This window comes from Sorex araneus, chromosome 1 (genome assembly GCF_027595985.1).
Source record: "Sorex araneus isolate mSorAra2 chromosome 1, mSorAra2.pri, whole genome shotgun sequence".
NCBI lineage: Eukaryota > Metazoa > Chordata > Mammalia > Eulipotyphla > Soricidae > Sorex > Sorex araneus.
Genome location: NC_073302.1, coordinates 367849569 through 367876649, shown reverse-complemented (window position 1 = coordinate 367876649; position 27081 = coordinate 367849569). Strand labels below are relative to the sequence as shown.

Below are 27081 nucleotides of genomic sequence, written 5' to 3'. Positions count from 1 at the left end.
AGGCAAGGGGCTCTACCATTTGAGGGGCTGGAAAGATAGTCTAGCAGGTAGGGCATTTGCCTTGCACATGGTCAATCTGGGCTCCATCCGAATTATTCCTGAGCACAGAACCAGGAGTAAGATTTGAGTAAAGCTGGGTGTAGCCCCAAAACAAAGTAAAAAAGTGCTGTACCATTTGAGCCACATTTGTGGCCAAAAGTTATCTTATAAATAAATGTGAGGGGCTGAAACAATAGCACTGCCGGTAAGGCGTTTGCCTTGCACACAGCCAACCTGGGTTTGATTTCCAGCATCCCATATGGTCCCCTGTGCACTGCCAGGAGTAATTCCTGAGTGCATGAGCCAGGAGTAACCCAAAAAGAAAAAATAAAAACAAAACAACAAAAAAAGAGGCACTTCAATGACATGTTTTCAATGATATACTTTTATTTCCACTGTGGTAAGGAGAAAAATCAAGGAGCTACTGATAATATAGTTGAAACCCTGAACAGTCAGTAAGCCCTGAACATCATTAACCAAAACTAATAAAAATTTTAAATTTGTATTAAATACTTCCCCCCATAATGGCAACATAGTTGAGAAATTGCTTAAGTGTTTTGTACTAGAACTTAAAAATGTAGGTTTTTTGTTGTTCGTTTTTGGGCCAGAAGCAGCTGTGCTACATGCAAAGCAAGTAAGTGCCTCCTGCACCCTACCTACTGTATTACTGTTCCAGCATGAAAGTACAAATCAGGAAGACAAAAACCATTATTATTTCTTTGCTTCAACATATGGTTGGTACTGAACAGTCAATATTTACAACTTGTTCAACAAAGATGCAGAAAGAAAGAAAGATGTTATGACTGGAGACAAAGATAAGCAAATATATTAATGAAGTATGGATTAGTATCCTAAGTCATGCCATTGTATCAATAAAAAGACAATGTCATTTTCAAAGAAATTAACTTTATTTGAAAAGACTACTTGCCCCATACATACGTCTAAGGATTCATACTATAAGAACAGCCTGCTTAAACCACTGTCCCCAAAGCAAAATTTCAAACAATAAAGTATATAATTATGCTAGGTAATAAATAAGGGTTGTCCTTCACTGATTAAAGGAATACTTAAAATTTCAAGAAAGCCAACACAAAAATCACACTTTAAGTTTGTAAGTTTTAACAGATGTATTTTAAATACAAAATGTTTGTAGGAGTCCACACGCTTTCATCTCTAAAAAACTTAATTTGTAGGGCTAAAAAATTCCATTCATCAAAGAAATGAAGTGTTTTCTTCTATAGCTTCAACTTTTCTATACTCAACTATCTGACTGCTCTATATCACTCCAGACAAAGGTGACATGACTGAACTACTTTATGTTACTATCTTTCTCAAAAGAAAGTTAAAAAAGGAGTTCTTAAATGCATACCTCTAATACAATGTCTAATACAATATTTAACATAACAGAAGCTTTAAAAAGATCATTTCTTTCATCATCTGATTAGCCAGGAGTTAATTTTCTGAAAAAACAAAGAAAAAAATCATTTACAAAGCATAACACTAGGAGTTCCTTTTTAACTTGAGATGTTTAACTACTCAAAATGATAACAATTACATCTTTAAGAGTATAATAAAAGGGGTGGAAAACACCAATACAACAGATAAAGTGTAGATGCTAAACCAAAGATTCTTCCCAAGGGTTCTTTTTGAGGAACAGGAAAGATTAAAAGCTTGGGGAAATCCAGAATTAAGAGAAAAGAAAATCAAGAGAAAATGATGTCCTCAACTGCAACCATTCTGTTTATCAATAGCGTCCTGAAAGAGAAAGCAAGAAAGAGTCAAAAAGGCAAACATAATTTAACTTGTCTATTAATTCTATTAACTATCAGCAGTTACCATAGGCCAATTTTCTAAATATGCTATTTATAAAAGTGAAAGTACACCTACTTGGGCTGTAGGAACGAGATCTTGATCGTGATCTGTATCGACTATAGTAAGGAGAAGGTGATCTTCTTCTGTAAGAAAGAAGAGATTACTTAGTCTCTTCATGAGACAGATGAAAGTTTTTATCAAAAAAGTAATGCACCAGTAGCCCAATAAATTGGCTCAGTGCCACAGTCTGACATGTACAAGGCCAAGAGTTCCACCTCCCAGCCTACCCTACCCCACAATATCCAGTATAATCCTCAATAAAGGAAGTGTGACCTGTAGAGAGCTCTTCCTAGTATCTTCCTAGCATAGATACAGTATGAGCACAGATACAAACAAGAATGGGAGGGAGTAAAATGTACACAAGACATTAACATGTATAAAGCAACTAGAAAGCAAAATATGGTCAGATATTAACCTCCATTCACAGTCTTGAGGATTGCAGTCTTTTTCAAGATATATATAAAAATCTTCTAAATACTTTTTATTAGTAAATATCAAACACTAAAATGTGAAATTATATAATATCACCAAATTTAACTAAAACAGTACCTGTACCGGTAGTCATAATCTTCGTATCTGTCATATCCACGGTCATATCCTCTATCATAGTATGAATCTCGACGCCTGCCACCTCCTCCACCTCCACCGCCGCCTCCACCACCTCCACCACCACTACTATAAAAGAAAAAACAAAAAAATGTTATATTACTGTGAGTATTTTTTTTTTTCTTTTTGGGTCACACCCAGCAATGCACAGGGGTTACTCCTGGTTCTACACTCAGGAATTACTCCTGGCAGTGCTCAGGGGACCATATGGGATGCTGGGATTTGAACCCGGGTCGGCCGTGTGCAAGGCAAACGCCCTACCCGCTGTGCTATCGCTCCAGCCCCATACTGTGAGTATTTTTCAGTTATCAGTTATGACAATTCAGTACTTAGAATTAAAAGAAACCTACCCTGAATATCTAGTATTGAGGCCTAGCATGAAAATGATGTTACTGGGGACTGGAGAGATAAGTGTGGCCCAAAAGCCCAAACCAAAGTCAATGTTTGACATTCAAACATTTGGCAATTAGATTCTGCCCACTGAGTACTTTTTCCTGCTGTCTTTTCAACTCCCAACAGTAACCCCATTTCACTTTAAAATTTTCTATAATGGAAAATAATCCTGTTTTCCCCAGTTAAGAGTTTAAATCAAATGAAAAGCCTTTCTCTTATTACCCTAAAAACAAAACAAAACACAAAATGCAAGTCTTTAGTTGCATTTAAAAATATCAAAGTATCCCCATCTACATTCCACACCAGATGTTTCCAATTTAACTGTCCTATCACCTTTTTAGGGTGGGGGGAAGCCATTTAATAAAATCCTTCAAAGATCGACCTTTTGGGGCTGGAGCTATAGTACAGCTACGGGTAGGGCATTTGCCTTGCATGTAGCTGACCCGGGTTTGATTCCCAGCATCGCACATGGTCTCCCAAGCACCGCCAGGAGTAACCCCAGAGCATCGCTGGGTGTGATCCAAAAAAGAAAAGAAAAAAACTGACCTCCTGAAAATAAACAGAAAGTACCCCATCTACTTGTATACCCTAGGGTTACTACTGCCGCACTGGATTGGTCTAGTGCACCCCCTCTCAAGGTAGTATGAATCCACTTGGTCAGCTGGCCACTCTCTTAGACTCCTTACCCTCCAAAAAATCAGTAAAATCTTATCTAAGTACAAAAGCTTAAAAAACTGAATCATAGTGAATTAGTTACAAAGATATTCTTGACAAAGTTTCAGGTGTATAATCTCTTTACCAGTTTCCACCCCCCCTCCCCCGCCTCTTTTTAGGAACTGTGGTTTTTTATAGTGTTACTGATAGGGTATCACACATGTCTCTTTACCTCCTTTCAGCACCTAGTTCTGGTCCAGAGTGACCACTTCTCTCTATCAGTAGCACAAAAGCTTTTAAGGTTGCATAAGAATATAAGAACTGTTTTTAAGGCCAAAACTTGGAGAAACTGGGATCAAACCTGGGGAGTTGGGGCTTAGCAAATTCATGTGCTCTAGCTCTTTTGAGCTAGCTCCCCAGTTCTAGGAAGCATATTTAAAAACATGGCATTTTAAAAGTATTTAATATGTTTCTACTTGTCCAGTACTAACAAGAGCTAGGAATGTACTTGATAGTTTTTATTTCTCTGCTGCTCAGACTCACAGAAAAGATCTGAAGTATAGAAAAATTAAGTAACATTTAATTATAGAAAAAGCTATTTTGTTTTTTGTTGGAGGACCTGGCAGGCTCTTGGGAGGCAATGATATGCAAAGCACGTGTTCAGCTCTTTAAGCTCATCTCCCAGGCCCAGGAAAAATCAGCTTTTTCGGGGAGGAGGCCAACAACTGGAGGTACTCAGGCGCCACTCTGTTTAGTGCTTGGAGAACTATGCAGTGATGAGGATCAAACCCAAGCCTCCTACATGCAAACCATGCTCTCTAGCCCATTATCTCTTCAGTCCTTACTGTATGTTTTGAAAAATAAAAAAAAATATGTTTTTTTGGGTGCTAGGAATCAAACTCCAGGTGATCTCATACTGTGAAAGCACGGACTCTACTCACCACAGAACTATATCCCCACTCTACCTCAAAATTGTAATAAAAACTTTGTTTGGGGACACGCCTGGATGGTGCTCACGAGTTGCTCACTTTTGTCAGTGATTGGGGACCACATGCTATGTTGAAAATCAAACTGGCTAAGTAACTTAGCCCCTTATATGATCTCTCCAGAACCTCTAACGAAAATTTTGTACACATTTCTTGTTGATTTCAGTCTTACAGTTTTGTTTAGGCCATGTGAAATCTTCTCATAATAAACTGGGGAAAAAATGAAAAAAAGCAAATTCTTACTGAGTTGGTCTGCCCATGTAAATGCCTGGTGTAGGTGTGTGCGCTCTCTTGGTGATAGAATAATCAACACGAATTCTTCTGCCATCCAGCTCCATTCCATTTGCCCTTTCCATAGCCTAAAGGAAAAAAGACATAGCAAGTCATTCACTGTAGAGAAACTAGTAATGAGAACCGCCAAAGTCCAGCAAACCCAACACATTTACCACTCGAAATGAGAATCTCAACTTAAATTTTCCAAATACTTCTTCCTCAAACAGTATGGGCTAGGATTTCAACATAGTAAACTTCTTTTTGTCTGTCAATAGCATTAAATTAGTCTTAACAAGAGCCTGAAAGACTAGGAGCAGCATTAACTATAAAGAAGGAACCACAAAAATGAAGAAAAGCTGAGTTAATTCTGTAGCTGACATAGACAATTTTAATACAAATTCAAGGAGATGGTCAATTTATTCATCAGTCAAGTCTATACTCAAACCATCACTTAGGTAACACACTGCCACCTAGCGAGGTGCAAATATAAAGGCACTTCTGACCTGCAGACAAACTGAGCTCATATTCACTTCCTGTGACAGTATCCCAATAACGGTAATAATAATGCAACCACAATAACAAATTTGCTAGAGGTTCTTTGGAAGTAAGTAACTATTTTATTTTTTTCAGAAACAAACCTGCAGGAGTTGGAAGAGTTAAGACAGGACAAACACATTTCACATTAAGAATATTTTGTTAAAAAAGAGAGGGTATTTTGTTATTATTTGCACTTTAACTATTTCTTTTGGTTTTGACTTGTGTTTAGGGCTTACTCTTGAAGTGCCTGGTGGAACATATGTGACGGTGAAGATGGAATTGGGGTCAGTTGTGTGCATAGAAAGCACCGGTTCCTATCAGGTGCCCCCCCCCCACACGAATATGTATACCCCTTCATGGAGAATAGGAGTAAATACGCAACAGTAAAAATGTCATAATACTGACAAATTAAAACAGTGCCCATTAGAGTATTACCTAAATGATATATAACCCAAAGTATTATTGTCAAAGACATCTGGGTGATTTTGATGTCAGCAACTACTTTGCAACTGGTTAATTCTATTTCCTTCCTCTGCCCACAAGATCTGTAATATTATTTTTCAAAGATATGCAATTTCTATTATGATTGCCTAGGTTACAATCAAGCACAAATGATGTATAAAGCAGTAAAATTGATTCAGCTGCCACCACATGTAAAGTGGTATCACAAAACAGGCTGGGGAGACAATGCAGATGTTCAACCCATCCTGATAAAAATTTCTGGTATCACTTATGCCTCAAGCACTGACAGGGACCACTTCTGAGCAAAGAACCAGGAATACCCCTTGACCACCAACTGAGTATGATTCAGATCGCCAGCTACTGGCTGGGTAAGAGCACAAGAAAATAACACCAGTACTTGCAATTAAGGTCTGATAATATTTCAGTGAATTTCAAATTCTTGAGTATAGAGTATACAGCCATGAATATGCATGACTTAGGCACTGTTGGGTGTGCCTCCTTCAAACAAAACAACAAATATAAATAACACAGTATATTCTTAGGTTAAAGGTGGGGATGGAGATGGGGACGGGGATGGGTTAGGGCCATACCTCACAGTCTTCAGGGTTAACTCTTGGCAGGTTCAGGGGACCATATGGGGTGCTGGAGATTGAACCCAGGTCAGCTACACCAAGATAAGTGCCTCTACCTGCTATATATAATACACTCTGGTCCCACATTCCCCTATTTTCATTTTTTGTTTTTGGGCCAATCCTGGTGATGCTCAGGGTTCACTCCTGGCTCTGAGCTCCAGAATTATTTCTGGCTGTGCTTGGGGGCCATATGGAAGTTAGGGATCAACTAACTTCCATGGCTGCATGCAAGCACTACCCAATGTACTATCCCTCTGACCACATATTATTCTAATTCAATCATCACCAACTTCCCCCCTCACTCCCTTGGTCCACACACCAGGTGATACTCAGAGTATTCCTGGCTCTGCACTCAGGAACTACTCCTGGCAGTGCTTGGGGGACCATATAGGATGCCAGGGATCAAACCAGGGTCAGCCAAGTGCAAAGCAAATGCCCTATCTGCTGTAACATCACTTTGGATCTGAGACTAACTTTTTTTTTGGGGGGGGTCACACCCAGCGATGCACAGGGGTCACTCCTGGCCCTGGAATTACCCCTGGCAATGCTCAGGGGACCATACGGGATGCTGGGAATCGAAGCTGGGTCGGCCGAGTGCAAGGCAAACACCCTACCCGCTGTGCTATCACTCCAGCCCGAGACTGACTTTTATTATAACGAAAATCAAGCATATTGTTTTAGTTGTTTGATTCTTAGCCACACTCAGCTGTGCTCAGAGGTTATTCCTGGCTCTACACTCACAAAGCTTCACATCTGTACCATAGGAACTAATTATAGACACAAAACTCAGGTAATTCTAAGTAGTGAATCTGCTTAAGGCACAAATTATAGCCTGCTGAAAAGATCATATACATACCGTTCTTTTTATTTTGGGGGTGGTGGTTTGGGACTACACCCCATATGGCTCTGCATTCAGGACCATATGGAGTGGTGTCAAGGAGTGTCTACAAACCAGCAGTGTGCAAGGCATGTCTACAAATCTACCCTGACTCCAACCCTTCCATTTCCCCCCGGTAACTAGAACAAATAATGTTCACGTCTTACTACAAGGCCAGATTTCAATAGGATATGCCTATAAAAGAAATTATCAGTCAGAAAGTGAAGCTGGGCAATCCAATTGTAATAAGGAGTTGACAGTTTCAACCAGGTCAGTTTGTGAAAGAGGACTAATGCTTATGGAACTGGAAACCTATTAAATTTTGTGATGGGAGCAGTGGGCTACGAATGTTTAGTGATACTCCTGGCTCTGTGCTCAAGAGTAACTCCTGATGCTGCTCAGGAACCATAAACGATACCAGAGATTACTGCGACCAGCCACATAGAAGGCAAGTACCTTGGGGCCAGAGTGATATTACAGTGCATACGGTGCATTTGCCTTGCACGTGGCTGACCTGGACTCGATCCTCGGCATCCCATATGGTCCCCCAAGCACTGCCAGAGCAATTCCTAAGATCATATGCAGAACCAGGAGTAAACCCTGAGCGCTGCTGGGTGTGACCCAAAAAGCAAAAGCAAATCAAAACACCCACATACAACTAAAACCACAACCACAAGGTAAATGTCCTACCTTCTATATAACCCAAAAAGGAAAAACAAACCACACACACACACACACACACACACACACACACACACACACATCCCGCCCACCCACACCCACCCAACCACAAGGTAAGTGCCATATCTTCTATATATCTCTCCAGTCTTATTAACTTGTAAGTTACTCAGTACTAAGTATATTATAAAATTTCAAAATGGTAACTATTAAAACAAAATTACCTCCTTTGAGTCATCAATCCTCTCAAAATAAACGAAAGCAAATCCTCGTGACCGTCCAGTTCGCTGATCATAAACCACATTGACCCCACTCAATGGTCCATATCGAGAAAACACTTCCCGAAGATCTCTCTCTGTGGTATATAAACTGAGGCCAAACACTCCAAGACAGGTGTTAGGATCTGGATTTGCCTGTGAAATGAGTGTTATAGAATTTTAAGTTCTAAAATAAAAACTGAAAACACAAAAATACCTTGCTTAGGGTACTTCATACAGAAGCATATATGATCACCATCACTTGGAAATACTTAAGCGGACAAAATCCATGTAAGTCACGTAACATGTAATTTTAAGTTGTAATTAAAATTTCAGAGTCAGGTTCCATGAACAAGTTTTAAAGAAAAAAAAAAACTTCAGTTTATAGCCTAAATAAAAATGCATTTAATTCTAGCCCTACAATTCTCAGAATATATCTAAAGGACTCGAGTCTTAGTTTAATACCATATTTCTAGTTTACTCAAATGTCTCAAGTCCCTTGTAAATTTATTTGATTCTGTATTTGCTGATTATACTTTCTATATTTTCATTCTTTTGCTTGTTTTGAGTCACACCTGGCTGTGCTCAGGCCTTACTCCCGGCTCAGAGTTCAGGAATCACTCACTCCTGCTGAGTGCTCAGGAGACAATGTGATGCCAGAAACGGAAGCTAGGTTGGCCACATGCAAAGGAAGTGCCTTATTCACGGTATCATTTAATATTCTTTCAACATTCTCACAATTCAGATTTGAAAAAACAAATGTAGCACTCAAAACATCATTAAGTAATAGCAGACTCTATACAGTTACAGGATCTAGTGTCACAGGGGAGAAGAAAACAGCATAGCACTTCAACACAGGAAGCCAACTAGTTTGGTTGAATTCTGGGATATATTATCAAAGGTTCAAAACAAAAAAATAAAATCAGGGCTAGAGCACATGATTTGTTTGCCTGCTAGAGTCCTGGATTTGATCTCTGGCACCACTTTAGGACTGTCAGATAAGACCCCCAAACCAAAAATAAACTAAAACACCCTCAGTATCATATATCTACTAAGAGTTGTTATGGGGGTCACCTCCAGAGGTGCTGGGGTGGTTGTGGTGGGGCAGGGGTGGGGCATGCAACTCCAGAGATCAAATGCAGGGCTCTGCACATGCCAGACAAATACGCCACTTGAGAGCAACATCTCTGGCCCTTCACAAAACATCTTAAAACATTAAAGAGTACTAAGTAGGAATGCATAGATCACCTCTGACTCCCAAGTTTAGGAAGAAGGAAAGAAATCGGGGGGGGGGGGGGGACAAAAAAGATGAGAAAGGAAAATAATGAGGAAAAGGGGTTTGGGCTTCAATTATACTGGTGATGCGGGAGAGTGGTGTAGCTATGTATTCAAAGCAGACTCAACAACACTGGAAATATGAGATCTAAGCTGCAAGCACAGCACCTTGCTATGTGCCTGTCAAAGTGGCAGGTATGGGAGCTGGAGTGATAGCCAGTGGGTAGGGTGTTTGCCGTGCATGCAGCCAAACGGGGTTTGGTTCAATCCCTGGCACCCCATATGGTTCCCCGTGCACTGCCAGGAGTCAACATCTGAGCATCACTGGGTATGACCCAAAAAGTTAAAAAAAAAAAAAAAAAAAAAAAAAAGTATGGAAACACTGGTGGTAGGATTGGTCTGGAAATGCCTAAAACTCAACAATCAACTTTATGAATCACAGTTCTTCAAAAAAAAAAAAAAATATATATATATATAAATAAAACCCTCTGCACAATGCTTAATGCATTGGCTATTAAGGTTATTGTTCTGTCTGCCTACTTCTCTTCACTGCTACTGCTCCAATCACCAGGGACTACATATAAAGACTCAGCTGTGGTGTTTTCCAAGACTGCACTCAGTTGTGGTGCTAGCATAGAACTGGGAACACACCAGAGACCGTAACTTCCAACCCCATTCTTGCATAGTAGGCTCTTCCTGCCACTAAGCCACCCTCTGGGTCCTGTTACTAGAGGCTTTGGTATTTTCCTTGCTACTATTTCCCTGGTAAAATCTATCTTGATAGTATTTTGTTTGGGAGCCACACCTGGCAGTGCTCAGCACTTATTCTGCACTTAGGGATAACTCCTGGTGGCCTCAGGGGACCATGTGGGGTTCTGGGAATCGAAACCAGGTCGTTTGGCCACACGCATGCCTGACCTGCTATCCTATCACTCCAGCCCCTGTTTTGATGGGTCTTAAATTTCACCTCATATCGGGGCTGGAGCGATAGCACAGCGGGTAGGGCGTTTGCCTTGCACGCAGCCGACCCGGGTTCGAATCCCAGCATCCCATACGGTCCCCTGAGCACCGCCAGGGTTGATTCCTGAGTGCATGAGCCAGGAGTGACCCCTGTGCATCGCCGGGTGTGACCCAGAAAGAAAAAAAAAAAAATTTCACCTCATATCAAAAGAAAGAAATTTATACATTACGTGCAAACTCAAAGTACCACTTGTATACAATAGTCTAATTCTTATGAAAGAAATGATCATGCAATCACAAAGAAAGAACTTATCACTGACTTGAGGGTGGGGGGCAAATAGTGCTGGGAACGGAGGATAAGGAAGACAAGTAAGTGCTCTATACCACTGAGTCACATCTCTGGCCCCTCTCATTAACCTTTAAAAAACATGTACCCTGCTGCCTGTATGTCTCCTCCGGTTAGACATTGGAGAATGACTTCGGCTCCTTCGACGACGGTATTCTGGTGTATATGACCTACTTCGAGACCGTCTTCTATGAGAGTGAGAATGAGATCTGGATCGAGTGTAACGTCTATGAGAATGCCTTCTTGACCTTGACCTTTGAGAGAAAGAAATTTGGTAAAGATTTAGCAAATTGTAGCAAACTAGCTAACACCAAAGACCTATACATATATGCCCTTGCATATTTGCAACCCCCTTCTGAGAAAATTCCATTATATTTTTTCTCTTAATTGCTTCTCGTTATCAAGCTATCCTTTCAAAATTTGGGGTTGCTTTTTTATTTCAGCCACACCTGGCAGTGCTCAGGTCACCATATGGGGTGCCAAAAATTGACCTAGAGTCAGCAGTGTGCAAGCAAGGGAAGTGCACTACCCGGTGTACTGTACCTCTCCAGCCCCCTACGTTCAGTTTTTTCACTTATCACACAATGATGCAAGTTCTTACTACACAAATGACACCCTCCCTCAAAAGGAAAAAAAAAAACCCAGCAGCTGGAGAGATAGTACAGGGAGGTAAGGCATTACAGGGAGGTAAGGCATTTTTGCCTTACATTGTGGCCAACTTCGTTTCGATCCCCCATACCACCAGGATCCATCACTGAGCAAAGCCAGGTGCAATCCAAACTCCAACCACACCCCAACAGCAAAAAATAAGGCTCAGGGAGACAGCTTAATGAGCTAGATGTGGTAAGAGTCCAGGTTTAATCCAGGACACCAATTAGTTCCTACAGCACTTAGCTGGGAGAGTCAAGCACCATGTTTTGCATAGTTACTTTGGATCTGACTCCCAATAACACATATGTTCCCTGTCAACTACCAGGCATATGATACCTGAGCAAAGAACCAGGAGGAAGTCATAAACAGCCAGGTGTGGCCCCAAAACAATTCCAGCAACTACTAGGGAAAGGAATTCCCCAATATTTTGACCACATGAATGAACCATGAAGCTATTATACATGTGAAATAGGTCAGTCATACATAAAAAGATAAAAACTGCTTATTTCAATTACATGTTACTTCAAGTCAAAATCACAGGCAAAGCAAAATGAATTTAACTCATAGTTGCATGTTGCTTGGCATGTATTGCTAATAATATGTACAGAAATTGTTTTGTTTTATGGGCCACACCATCATGCTCAGTTCAAGCTCACCTCCTGACAGGGTCTGAGAAATTCTATGCAATGCCACTGATCAAACCTGGGTTGGCTGCATGCAGAGTAAGTATATCACCCACCATACAGACATTTTTATTATTATTTTCCCACTTCTGGGCTACACTCAGCAGTGGTGTGGATCAGTCCAGATGGTCCTCAGGGAGAAAAATTGCTGTAAAGGGTTGAATCTAGCTGCCGATACGCAAAGCAATCAGCCTTATGAGCTATCTATAAGGGCCCTCCTTATAACTAAGAAAAAAAGAACACACACACATGGATTTCAGGTCACATTTGGCAATGCTCAGGAGCAACCCCTGGCAGAGTGAAGGAAACCATATATGGTGCCAGGAACTGAACAGAAGTCTTATCTCCTCTTACCTCCTAGTACTATCTTATTGGCAATAAATAAATAAATAAACATTTTTTGCAGTGCTAGTAATCTAACCCAAGGACTCACACATGCAAGATGAAGGTTCTATCATTGAGTGATATACCACAGCCCAATATTTTAAAATAGGACCCACTTTCTCTTTATTTTTAGTGAAGCAAAATAGTTTTATTAAAGGAAATTTGGGGAGAGGGGAGTAAGGGAAGAGGAGGGGAGTAAAAGAGAGGGAAGGGGAGAGGGAGAACAAGAAAGTAAGCATGCGCAAGAGATTTTTCAAGTGAGAATTGTGTTTTCCAGAGTGTAAAAAGCTGAAGAGGATGAGAAACAGGTGATCAAGATAGAACATAAGCTTAGAAAACAAAAACAAAAACAAACCCAGCTATTTTTTGGTTACCATTTGGTGCTGGGGCTGAAATCATCCTGACTCAAGGCAATGAATGGTGTTACATGGTTGCATAACAACGTGACTACTGAATACCACTGGATGAATGAGGATTTCAAAACACCACCACTGGAGCCGGAGTGATAGCACAGAGGGTAGGGTGTTTGCCTTGCATGCGGCAGACCTGGGTTCTAATCCCAGCATCCCATATGGTCCCCCGAGCACCGCCAGGGGTGATTCCTGAGTGCATGAGCCAGGAGTGACCCCTGTGCATTGCTGGGTGTGACCCCCCCCCCAAAAAAAAAAAACCACCACCACACATGCAAAGCACATGGAAGGTGGCCTATGTTTGATCTTCAGCACATGGTCCTAAGTTTGATTCCTGGCATCCCATCCCTGCACACCACCAAGAGTTAATCCTGAGTGCAGAGCCAGGAAAAACCCTGAGCAATTCCAGGTGTGTCTTCAAAAACAGAAGTGAGCTGGAAAGACAATACAGGAGATATGGAGCTTCCCTTGCATGAAGCTGACCTGGGTCTGATACCTGGCACTGCATATAAAAACTTAAGTGTAGGGGGCTGGAGCAATAGCACAGCGGGTAGGGCGCTGTGGCTGACCTGGATTCAATTCCCAGCATCCCACATGGTCCCCCGAGCACAGCCAAGAGTAATTCCTGAGTGCATGAGCCAGGAGTAACCCCTGTGCACTGCCGTGTAACCCAAAAAACCAAAACAAAACAACACACACACACACACACACACACACACACACACACACACACACACACACACAAACCCAAAAAACTTAAGTGTAAATACCACACGTGTGAGTTCTTGGGTTCAAATCTTGGCATCCCCTGTTTTTTGCAAGGCTTGTGCTCTATCTAGGTCTGAGCAACTTCTCTGATCTTTTGTAATGTTTCCGTCTTGGAAAAAATTCCTACAAAAAGTACTGCAAAAATGAGGGTCTGGGGGCTGTAGCGATAGTAAGGTGTTTGCCTTGCACGCAGCTGACCTGGGTTCCAGCATCCCATATGGTCCCCCTGAGCACGGCCAGGAGTAATTCCTGAGTGCAGAGCCAGGAGTAACCCCTGTGTATCACCGGGTGTGACCCCCTCCCACAGGAGGGATCTGAAAAAAATGCTTCTCAGTGACAGAGATAATTAAAGGGGAAAGGCACCTGCTTTGCATGTGGCTGATTCCAGTTCAATTTTTGGCACCACATATGGTCTGGTCTTCTGAGCAAAGAGCCAGGAGCAGTCCCCTGAATGCCACAGGGCATGTTCCTCCAACCAAACCTCTATTCCCTCCCATTTTCTCCCCAACAAATAAAAATACACAACAAAAATGTGCTTGCCTCTAAGAATCAAGGAAAGCAGACCGTGTTTTATTATCATTTTTAGCTTTGGCCCAAACTAAGCAGAATTGGGGGCTACTCCTTGCTTGGTGCTTAGGAGTCAGGGTCTGACCAACTTCTTGGGACCATCCATGCCAGAAATTGAACACACAGAAATCTTGGAGAGATACACACTTGGTGTATGCATGCACTCCAGACATCTCTCTCTGGTACTCATGTTTTATTTTAAACTCACCTGGATTTTGATCTTGATCGAGAGTGGGATTCAGAGTGTTTGGAAACCCTTGAAGGACTACGAGATCCTGACCTGCTCTCCGATTTTACACGAGCAGGTGTTCCAGTTGGAGATTTTGACTGAGAGCGAGACTCCTAACAAAGAAGACAGTATTAACAAATGGCACTGGTCATGTAGATGCCTAACACCTAACATTTAAAGTACCGTAATTATTTATATTGATTGCTCCTGAAAAACAAATGGTTAGGCAATGCCCTCCAGAAAAAATTTCAGCTCATTAATAACCCATTGTTAATATTGCTAACTGTCCTCAATAATTCCCTACTTGAACCAGATCACCAATTCTCTATTAACTAAGTAATCATGCAAATTCATCTACAACTTGATCATACAGACACTGGAACATAAACCATACATTTACTTAACCTAGGACCCATTCATTCTTCCAGATTCTTTTAATTCTACTTCACTCTTGCTTTCTACTTCTCTTCATTCTTCATTTTTTCATTTTTCATACTTCGTGTATTCTTCCCCAATTCAAACAATTGAAAATAGCCTTAAAAATATTCAAGTGCTTCTATCTGACCAATCTTCTGTTCAATTTTTTCCCCCATTCAATTTTAATTTTCTGATCTTTAATACTTTTCATTAGCCTTCTTTTATCTTGATTTATCTTCCACATTCTTGGAAAAAACTCTTCAATTTCTTCACGACCATTAACCTTAATGGAAAAAGAACATTTAGTATATTTAAGCACGTGGGGATTATAAAACTCTGCTGGAGTTCAGAATGTTATCTACCAAATGGAAAAACCAGCAGGTAAAGTGCAAATAACTAGTTTATTTAAAAAATAAAAAACAATTTTATAATCTTTCAAATTGTTCAAAGTCTAGTTTCTAGCAATTAAATTCAGTGAATTTCTCTAAAATCTTTTACCATACTCTTCATCCCTCCTCCCCTTTCATGTTTATTCTAATTTCTAAAATGTGAACAATTTTAATAAATGCTTGATCCAAGTATAAATCTACATAAACTGTAACTCCCCGTTTATGAACTGTTTTTATTAATTCATAACCTGAAGATTCAAAGCATCTTATGCTGACATATCTGCACACACCTAAACTCACATATTACAGGACACATGCTGGGAGCCAAAATAAAAATGACAGTAAAATTACTAACATCTTAACCAATTTGACCTCGTTTTTTGCTCATCCTATTGACTTAACCAGAAAATTGAACTTCTGAAGATAGACCAGAATACTGGGGCAGGAGGGGAAAAAAAAAAGCAAGTATAAATTCTTTAATATTTCTACTTGGCTTGCAAAATTTCTAATGTGTATTTTTATAATCGAGCTATTTTAAAATTAGGTACAAACTCAGTATCAGTCTTCATTTTTTGTTTTTATTATATAATTATGCATATTTGTACATCATTCAGCAACTATATATTGAATCAAAAACTTCTTCTAAAAAAACTGGATATAAATTATTTTACAAATCCAGTAATTTAAAACTGATTTTAAGAAGTCTTTTAAAATTTGAGTTATATGAGGCTCCCGTGACTAAAGTAAAATGGACTGTTTGATTGCTGTCCATTTAAGTTTTTGCTAGCCTTCACCATACGAACCTCAACAATTTTCATTTACATGAGACTTTTTCCTTAAAACTTTTTCTTTACTTTAGATTTAATGTCAAGATTTAAGAATTGTCAATACTAATGCTACAAGAAAAAAAATTTTAAACGAAAACAAAACTGAAACAGTAATTAGCATTTGTTTCAATACCTACTCTCCCCGTTTAGCAATCTAAAGATTTTGTTTGTCTTTGGATAGGGGAGAGATACACACCCAGCTCCTGCTCAAGGGGCTAAACCTGCCTCTAATGTTTGGGGGTTGCTCCCAGCAGTGCCTGGAATCATGAGGTGCCAGGAACTGAACCTGGCATGTAAAGTATGCACTCTATCATTGAGCTATCTAACTCTCCAGCTCTTAATAGTCTTTGGTCACATTTCAGGTATTCTAAATTTCTGGATAGATGCCTGTAAAAGGCATAAGAATTTAGGCTTTTTCATTCACTAAAATAATCAAAAGCACCACAGTCAATTAAATATATGGTAAATCTGCTCACAAGTCTAGTCTCACAGGCTGGCTCATTAACCAAGGTTTAAAAATACATGTTTTTTGCTACTCCTAACTGCGCTCTGGGCTTACTCCTGGTTCTGCACTCAAGACCAGTGGACTGTATGGGATATTAGGGATTGAACCCAGGTTGGCAAAGTCAACACCCTACCAAGTGTACTAGTGCTCTGGCCCAGCATTAACTAATCTCCCCTAGCCCTCTTTCAACTTTCCTTTCTAGAAACACCTCTCCTTGTATAATACTCACTTAACCTACTATTGAACAACAGTAGATGGAAACAACTCTGAATACCATCACAGCACTTACTATAACACACGTATTTTAGGAGGTTTTGTGTTCTGACACAGTAAAATTCTATTCTCAAATGTTTACCTGGTTTCAAATATATGATAAAAATGTTATAGGCATTTCTGATTTTCAAAATTTTCCTGATAGTTGCTGAAAATGACTCTCCCCCCCCGGAATTAATGGTAATAACTAGCTCATTTGTTACATTATCTCTTTAGATATAATACTGGTTTTAGTTAACAAAGCCTTAGGATGTGACAGCATGTCTCTTTTTTTCAAAGGCATTAATATTGCTATAAAATAAGGCTTTCTCTGTTAACCAAGGAGTCATAAATTACTAACCTCCTTTATACCTACCCTTATATTCTGATACCAAGGAAACCTGAATCTCTGCAACAATCATTATCTTCATGGAAGAATTCAAGGTTAAGTCAGTCTTCTTAATTCCCTCTCTATCGTCAAGCTACAAAATTCTATTTTATAAATTTCCAAAATACTTAGACTTTCTAAAAAGATCAATCAATTACTGTCAGTAAACATCACCAGAAGATAAACTACAAACCAATAAATTCTTACATGAAGATATTCACACAAAAATAAACAAAATGTTTGCCATTGCAAAGTGACCTAGTTCTCAAAAGCTGGCTTTAAAAGCCATTTCCCCTACAGTGCATTAAAAATGAGGCTACTATAAAAACCCTTCTTAACAAATGCTAAATTGTCCTTTCCTATCTTTAATTTGTTTTCATGTTGAAAATTCTAATTTCAACGAAATTATACAGATTTTGAAAAATAAAAATTCAAACAAAAATAAATACCGAGAATGAGTGGTTTTGGTCCTGTTTTGGACCAATTTTGGTAAGACTACTACCTATTTTGGTAAGACTACACTTAACCTGCTTTTAAAGCTATTCAGTCAAGACATTCCGCATCTCTAGATATAACCACCATTAAAAATACGCTGCACAGTTGAAATGGGTAAGACCAACAACTCAATGAAACAATTATCACAAATTCCAATAAAAGTTCTAATTGGAACTGATCTCTACCATGTTTATTATAAGCCAGAAGACAGGTGAAAGCAGTGCCTATTCTGTTAATTATTGTTTATAATCAAAGTATCTGCGGTGGTAACTCCAAGACACAACCAAAAATAAATAGGATGGAGCAAACAATATACCAAAAAGAAATTACTAAGAACTTAATGCAGTCTAAAGCAGCCTGGGGTCATACATAACCCGTTGTGGATCCCCAGAATTATTTGAAGGGGAAAGCGATAAAATCAAGCCAATGTGGGGCTCAGTATGTAGATCAGAAGGCGACCATGGTCTGAAAAGGTTTGAGAGGCACTGGTCTAGGGAAACAACAGACTTTTTCCCTGTCAATATACAACTGCATATCATACTTTGTTAATAGTCAAGGGGAAAAGTGTTACTAAATATATGCACACAGTGCAAAAGATGATCAATTCTACAGTGGCTTATCAGCAGTGTATTTCTTGTGCCACATTTGGTGATGCTCAGGATCGAACCTGGGCTGCTAGCATGCAAAGCATATAGGTATTCATTCAGCCCATCGTTCCATCCCAGTCTTTTATTGGGACCAAATGTGATGCTGGGTTGACGAATACAAGGCATATCTTTATGCCCATACTCTGTCACCCCCCCCCAGCAGTCTTTTAATAAATTCATTTAAGCATATAAACCAATATAAACATAACACCTGCAACCCATCCAAGTTATCATGGCAAGGCAAATTCTTTGTTTATCTACTGTTCTGAGCACCTTTGGCCCCGTCCAGAGGTGCTCAGAACAATCCTAGTGGGCTTGAGGAACTACATGGTGTGCTGGGGACTGAACCAGGGTTTGCCACATGCAAGGGAAGCACCCTACCCACTGTACGACTGCTCCAGTCCTTGCAAGGCAAATTCAATGCCAAACAATAGTCCCAGGCTTGTACAAATTAAAAACTGCATGAATATAGTAAGCGTTTTTTATTTGTTTCTGCAGTACCTAGATAAAACCCAGAACTTCACTTATGTTCAAAGCTCTACTGCTGGGTTACACCCCCAGCCAGAGTAAGTTTAGAAAAGAAACTCTCAAAATATATTTTCCCACTACTTTAAGACACAGGAGATCTATTTATCTATTACTGCATTTCAGTAAATCACTTTTGAGGAAGGGTATACTTAAATTATACAAATAATGTTTCTTTCACAGACTCTTAGTTTTTATAAATCTTTTGTTTTTATTTGGGGGCTACACCTGGCTGTGATCAGGGCTTACTCCTGGCAGACTCAGAGGACCGTGTGGGATGCCCAGGACTGAACCCAGTTTTGCCGCATGCAAGGCAAGTGCCCTACCTACCTGCTGTACTATCGCTCTGGCCCTAGTTTTATAAAGTCTTTTAACCATTATTGTTTTTAGAGAAATTCTCTAATTTTCTTTCTTTTATGTTTAACGTGTTATGCTGTTTGGAAGTGCTGGGGATTAAACCAGGGCCTTACACATACAAACCAAGTGCTCTACCACTACAAGGCCTGTACAGTATTAGTCTGAGTAAAGTGGTCTCTGTATCTGCAAGACTTCTCATATTCTAACATGTCCTAATACTGTATACATTGCTATGGTCTTTCAAATTTGAGTAATTTTGAGAAAACTGGAACTTAATTTAGGAATTTGTATTTTATACATAATCAAATTTAAACTTTTGTCACCACTGAGAAATTACTCGTGCAATTACAGTCTTTAATACAATTATTTTGGTTAAGTTTTTGGGCCACAACTGGCAAGGAACAGGGGACCACATGCGATGTCGGGATCAAACTGGAATCAGCTATGTACAAAGCAACTGCCTTAACTGCACCACTGTTCTAGCCCCAATACAAATTTTACATGTGGCACATAAACCTACCAAATCTTAGTTCACAGCTATAATTTCCCTACACATTAGTGTATTAAGTGTTATTTCAAAGATAAAGACCGCTTTCTAAGTTTTATCTTAAAAATCAATAGCAACTAAAAACCAACTACCAAGTATGTACTAGAGCATTCTCTACTTTTGTTCTCATTTTTTCAGCATAATGAGAATGTGTGTGTCTCTATATACTTACACATATAGACACACATATATAAATTTTGAGTATGACTTAGTTCGCTGGGTCAGGCCTAGTCACTCACATTTTACCTATGGTAAAATTACGAGACAGTAAGAACTATATATAACTACATACTGCTGTAATTTAGAGGAAAGAGAACCCACATTTCCTTTCGTTACTTCCCCGATTTGTTTTTGGGCCACACCCAGCAGTGCCCAGGTGTTAGCAGTGCTGTGAGGGCGGTTGGGAGGAACAGACCCCATATAGGATGTGGTAGATCAAACCTGAGTCAGCTGTGTGCAAGACAAAAGTGCCTCACCCCCTGTACTATCTCCCTGGCCCAATTTTCCTGAATTTTAAAAAAGTGTTTACGGTTTCTTTTCTGCGGTTAACCATCTTCTCACCTCCACTTTTTTTTTTTTTTTTTTTTGCTTTTTGGGCCACACCTGGCAATGCCCAGGGGCTACTCCCTGGCTCTGCACTCAGAAACCAATCACTCCTGGCATGTCTGGGACCATATGGGATACCAGGAATCGAACCTGGGTCAGCTGGGTACAAGGCAAGTAGGCTGTACTATCTCTCTAGTCCCTACCCTCCACTTCTTTACTGCTAAATATTATTACTTAGAATTAATCAGTATAAATTCAGAACATGTGAATATCCACAAACTGTCAAATTCTAGGAAATAGTGCTAATATAATATCTTTTCTGTTTCAGGGAGGTTGTGGGGGGATTACGACACATCTGGTAATGACTAAGGCTTACACTCTCCAGTTTCTGTGCTTAGAAGAATCTGCAAGGAATCTCTGCACATTCTCTCCAGCTCTTATTATGCTGATTATACAAGATCATTTAAATAATTGTTTTACTACAAGTGATATTTTAGGTAATTACAAATTTCAGTTCATGTACATTATTATACATATAATATACAATGATATACAATATTATTGTTTGTATATCATATAGGAGAATTTGTCAGCCTGTTTGTCAGTGTGCAGATTGTCACAACATGTCAGTCGACCGAAAGCTTACATTCAGTAGACTGGGAACACCTGTGAAGGCGATTAGGGATGCTCCAAAAGCTTCTGTCCCTCTCGGAGAGCCTGGCAAGCCACCCGTGGCATACTAGACATGCTAAAAACAGTAACGATGACGGTCCTCATTCCCCTGACCCTGAAAGAGCCCTGATACACCATTGGGCTACGCTAGCATGAGACAGGGACAAATGGAGATGTTACTGGTGACTGCGCGAGCAAATCGATGAACAGGATGACAGTGATACAATGTAACACCTATAGACAATTTTTGTTGTGGTTTTTGGGTCACACCTGGCTGTGCTCAGGGCTTACTCCTGGCTCTGTGCTTAGGCATTACTTTTACATGGTGCCAGGAATTGGATCCAGGCTGACAATGTGCAAGGCAAATGCCTTACCTACTGTACAGTGACTCCACCCACTTTAGTTGTAAAAGACTCATCCTTAAATATTTAAATGCTTTGCTAGTCCCTGAGAACCTATGTCTCTTAATTCTACCTTTATGAATGGCACAAAGTTTAAGAATTATCTATGACCAATTTGTAAAATCAATCATGGGTACAATTAGTTGCACTTTTTAAAAATTCCGTTTTTTGTTTATGTTGAACAGATCAATACCCACCCTTAAGTGAAAGAATCTCAAATCTAAGTGTTAAACTGTTTCATTAAGTTTACAAATCATGCCTGATTGGGCTGTGAATCTATGTTTAACTTTTTTTAAAATTAAAATTGTTGAATTTGTTATACTAAGGATCTATTTACTATTTTATGTTGGGGGGGGGGGTGTGCGCGCATGCACATACCCAGTTGTGCTCAAGACTTATTCCTGGCTCTGTGCTTAGAGATCACTCCTGGCAGTGCTGGAGAACCAAGTGCAGTGCTGGGGATTCCAACCAGAGTCAGCTGTAAGCAAGCTTTAGCTCCTATACCATCTCTCTGGCCCCTAATTTTTCTACTAAAGAGGGAGTGCTGATATTCTTTATCTGTGTAACAGAAGTTCAAATTGAATTGTTGGGGGGGGGGGGAGCGTATCTAGTGGTGCTCAGGGCTTACTCCTGGCTCTATGCTCAGGATCACACCCAGGCTGACTCTACAAGTGCCATACCCACTGAACTGTCTTTCAGATCCTATTTTATTTAACTGAAGAAGCAGAGTGCAAAACTTGCTAGTACCCTCATATTTTTAATTCAAAACTCCACCAACTAAAGAGTTGAAGTCCTGTATATGTATATGTGAATCTGTCACCAAGATGGGCTTTGACCTACAGAGCTATCAGCCCTTATGAATACAAATCAGATTTCAGAAGAAAAAGCTATAGATGAATGTGTTATGCCTTCTTCCCTTTAATCATAGAAATCATCTTCATATGCTATGGAAGGGTTTATTAGGGAGTCTCAGAATAATTATTTAATATCAAAAACTCAATTGGAGTCGAAGCTGTATTCTTTTTATTCCTTTTATGAAGGTGACGAGCAGCCATAGTTCAAATGTCAACCTCTTTCCCAGATCCAAGTTATTTATTTCCACTTGGAATATTTGTTAACTTGACCTAACAGGTCTCATGCAAATGGCTTTAATGGGTATTTATTTTAATAGCATTATTCTGCATTCTTCAAAACAGCTCTTATTCTTTAAGAGCTGTTTTATTTATATCAGATTTTTCTTAAGTTCTTTATTTCAAGGTGCGCAACACTACTCTGAGCATAAATTTCTGTTCTTTGCTAAAAATCCCTTCCATTGTGCCATTCTCACTTAGATACCCTGGATGGTGTCTTACTACATACTGGGTTAAATCTAGTCTATCTTATTTATTTATTTTTTGCTTTTTGGGTCACACCCAGCAATGCACAGGGGTCACTCCTGGCTCATGCACTCAGGAATCACCCCTGGCGGTGCTCAGGGGACCATATGGGATGCTGGGACTTGAACCCGGGTCGGCCGCGTGCAAGGCAAACGCCCTACCTAATGTGTTATCACTCCAGCCCCTAGTCTATCTTATTTATTTAGGTAGGGACAGCTGTGCCAGAGGAATCACTCCTGGCAGCAGGGACAACGAAAACACTTGCGTGAATGTGGGGGGTGGAGAACATGCAAATTATCACACCTGGGACTGGCAAGGCAGGCACTTTACCAGCCAGCAGTACTTTCTCTCTAGTTCCTAAATCCAAATTCTTAACAAATGTAGAGTTAACATTTGCTCCCTCCACATCTGACAGCCTATTGGTCAAATCCCTGTTTTTGCAGTCTCCTCCCCATTGTGTCCATCCAATCACTTAGTATTATACACCAGGTAAAGCCTTTTCTTTCCCTGTACTCACAAAAACACTCAGCTTTTTTCAGTATTTCGTATTTGACCACAAAGCACTTAATTATATACTTACTTTTACCCAGATCTGAGCTGTCAGTCACCTCATATAAGACTTAGTTCTTTCCCTTAAGTAAACCTAGCCTCTACTAAATAATTTTTGTCCAGTAACTGTTCAATTAATACTAATAAAAAAATTCAAGTTATATTTTCTTTACTAAAGTTCTTTTACTTCAGTCCTTTAAAATGAAGGAGACAAATCATAAATGAAAAATTTAAGTTTCAGTAACTTTTTTGCTTTTTGGGTCGCACCCAGTGATGCTCAGGGGTTACTCCTGGCTCTGCACTCAGGAATTACTCCTGGCGGTGCTTGGGGGGAACATATGGGATGCTGGGAATTGAACCCGGGTCGGCCACGTGCAAGGCAAACACCCTACCCGCTGTGCTATGGCTCTAGCCCCAAGTTTCAGCAACTTTTAAGCAAGACTCTGTGATGTTTAATAGAGTGCTCTGGTAAGTAAATAAAAATATACAGCACAGTGTATATAGCAATGAGCATGGGAACCAGACACACCTCAGATTTCCTAGCAGCATGGTCTCTGGGCCTTTTTAAAACTTCTAAAATGGCAAAAGAATTTACTAGTACTTGCAAGATTACTGTAAGCAGTAAAAACATATCAAAGATCAGAAAATATTATCAGACTTGGGGTCAGAAAAATTATAAAATGCTTTAAAACTATTAGTAGCAGTCCCATTTTTGAGTGGGTGGTGCTACACCTGTGAGTATTCAAAATTTACTCCTGGGTCTGTGCTCAGGGATTCTGCCTGGCGATTCTGTGGAGTGGGGAGGCACACATCCCGCCAGATTTTGGTGCTCTGCAAGGAAATCACATTAACCCTTGTACTGTCACTAGATCCCTAGTCCCATTTTTAAAATGTTCTTTGTTTTGCAGTACCCAGAAAGAGATCTTATAAAATCTTCCAGAAAGTGGGGTTAAAAGTGCCCAGTTTATTCCCTACATAAAGCAAATTAAATCTGAATACTGACCTGTCAACAGTTTCTTTGTTTTGGTCAGAAAATTTAAAGAATAACTACTTAAATGCATCAACATTTTTTGGAAAATATTTTTTGAATCTCTAAAGAGCTATTACCTTTGTCTCTAGGCATACAAAGATAGACAATTACAAAACCTTTGAAAATGGACTGTAGTTGGTTGCAGTAGTTAGCAGATAAAAATTCACCAAAATTCAACAGTGAGCATTTAAGTATTCATTATTAAATCTAAGTTTATACACTAATATTACAGTTGGTTATTAGGTGAAAAAGATATTTCTATGACTATACTCACCATAAAGGGGAGCTAGTGTAAAAACTTATTTTCTATTAAAATTAACATCTGTATTTAAGGTTTAAACTGGGCTGCAATCTTTATATATACTATCTTTCAAGCTGCATGTACTACTTTTTAAGGTGGGTTACAATTATCTACCAAGTTGCTTCCTTCTTTCACTTAGTGACAATTTTTATAGTCCCAAAGAGCCCCCCTTTATTTTCCAGGAGACAGATATAAACATTATATTCTTTTGTTTTCTTGGCCCACACTAGCTATGCTCGGAGATACTCCTGGCTCTGCGCTCATTAATTACTCCTGGCTGGGGGGGGCACCATATAGGATGCTAAAGGGCATTTAGTGCCCTTGTACTAAACCCACTGTATTGTATTTCCAGTCCCGCCAGAAGAAAAGTTTTTTTTTTTTTATTAAAAGGGTAAATAAAATTAAGCGAAGGAATGATGAATCAAGAGCAATTTTTTCCCCTAGAACTATTTAACATTAAAGCTGCTTACAATGATCGTTAATAGTTCTAGTACACGTCTTTGAAAGGAGCAGGTTCAATTACTCATTTAAAATGATGCTCCAGATCTCATTCAAAATCCAATCTTCCAGGCATTGCGAGTCGCTTTGTTTCCCAACCTACTTAAATCTCTCCTCAAAAAGAACAAAAGCCCGAGGCGATCTGATTGAACTGTCTGGTTCCAGGTACTTAGAGGGTTTGAAAAAGACAAAATTTATTCCCTCCAGCACACCTTTTCGATCTGTGTTTGTGATGTGGTTCCCCTAGAGACTAGAATACCAACACAAACGCCAGAACGCAACTGCCTGGAGACTTTGCTTTCTCTGCAGGGCTCCCCACCGAGTTCCCTGGCCCGGGAAGCGTACCGGGAGGGGAAACACACGCAGATGAGCTGCAACCAACACAACTCAAACATCAATTAAAAAAACAAAACAAAACAAAACAAGGGTCTAATCCACTTAAGCCGAGGAGATTGTCTCTTCGCGGTGTTTCCAGCCATCGCCTCCCCCCACCCACAAGGCAAATCTCCAGGACGCGGTGGTGCGAGAAGGGGGACTGAGGGGCGGGGTGGGTCCGGGATTCTCCTTTTCTCCTGAACGTGGTGCGTTCCGAGCGCAGGAAAAACCTGACGGGATCAAAACGGGTTCAAAACGGCCTGAACAAGGTAGTTCTTTTTCACGTACTGAGCCACGAGCTTGTTCAGTTTGGATAAGATCGGGACCGTTTTCCCGTTAAACACCTGTAAATGGAGGAGGGGGCGAGGGTTGTCGAGTTTTGAGATGAAAGGTCAGAGGCAAGAAAAAGCGTTACACGTAGTCGAGAGGCAAAAAAAAAAAAAAAAAAAAAGGAGAAATGGGAAAAATGAAATAATAGTAATAAAAAAGGAAACAACACAACACTCGACATCGGGGGGGATGAGAGAAATAAGGAGTGCGAGCATCGGCACGTTCACTTGGCGGGGGTGGGGGTGGTGGGGGATGACGGGGGACAGGCAGGCAGGGGAGGGGGGACATGGAAGGGGACCGGGCTCCTCCGGGCGTGCTTTTCCCCCTCTCAGCTCCCGTCTTAAGGACGCTTAAGGGTCGGTGCGGTCGTTGACTAACCACTTCATGGGGCGCGTCCCACCTTCAACCTCAAGGCTTTTATTTTTTCGCCTTTAGAGACGCAACGCCGCCGGTTCCGACGGAGACGCGGCCGCTCACTGCAACAGAGAGCCAAGGAGACACAGGCGCGGCTAGTCCCGCCCGGACGGCAGCCCCCGCGCTCTCCGCCGCAGGAAGCACCGAGCCCGGCCGCACGCGGGGGGGAGCCGCGGAGGGGGGGGAGGCGGGGAGCGGAGGGGGAGGGCGGGCGGCAGCGGGCGCGCGGGGCCGGGGGCGAGGGGGCCGGCGGGCTCCGAACGCCGCGGCCGGGGGTTTCTCCGCGCTCTCCGGGCCAGGTGTGGAACCCCGGAGCCATCTTGGGGCGGGAGGCGGCCACCGCGACGGCTCCCGAGGAGGGGGTGGGGGCGCGCCCCGCGGGCCCCCGCGACCCCGACAACACCCCCCGCCCCCGAGCATCGGGCCGCCGCCGAAGACGGCTCCCGCGGCTTTGTACTCACTCTGCCCTCGAAGTTGTTCTCCTCGAGATCGCTCATGTCGGCCAGGCGTTCCTCAGAGCTAACTAAGCGACCAGTCTCGGCGTGAGGGCCGACGGCCTAATCGACCGCTGACTGGACCGTGGGGAGGAGGGAAGAGACGGCAGCGACGGCCGCTCCGCTCCACTCCCACTGGGTCGCGGGCTCCGGCAAAATGGCGCCGACGCCGCCCGAACCCCTCCGGCCTCCCGAGTGCGCGACGTA

The 27081-nt window shown here is 41.0% G+C and overlaps 1 protein-coding gene across 1 annotated transcript; it reads right to left on the bottom strand.

Annotated features, from left to right (window-relative positions):
- Positions 1-401: 401 nt before the first annotated feature.
- On the bottom strand, positions 402-27054 carry TRA2A (transformer 2 alpha homolog). Its single transcript, XM_055147045.1, has 8 exons — positions 26842-27054; positions 14519-14652; positions 10936-11101; positions 8234-8422; positions 4794-4909; positions 2461-2586; positions 1927-1994; positions 402-1794 (listed from the first exon to the last, which is right to left on the bottom strand). The coding sequence occupies exons 1-8, from the start codon at positions 26875-26877 to the stop codon at positions 1784-1786; spliced, it is 846 nt and encodes a 281-aa protein (XP_055003020.1). The 5' UTR covers positions 26878-27054; the 3' UTR covers positions 402-1783.
- Between the last annotated feature and the right edge of the window lie 27 nt (positions 27055-27081).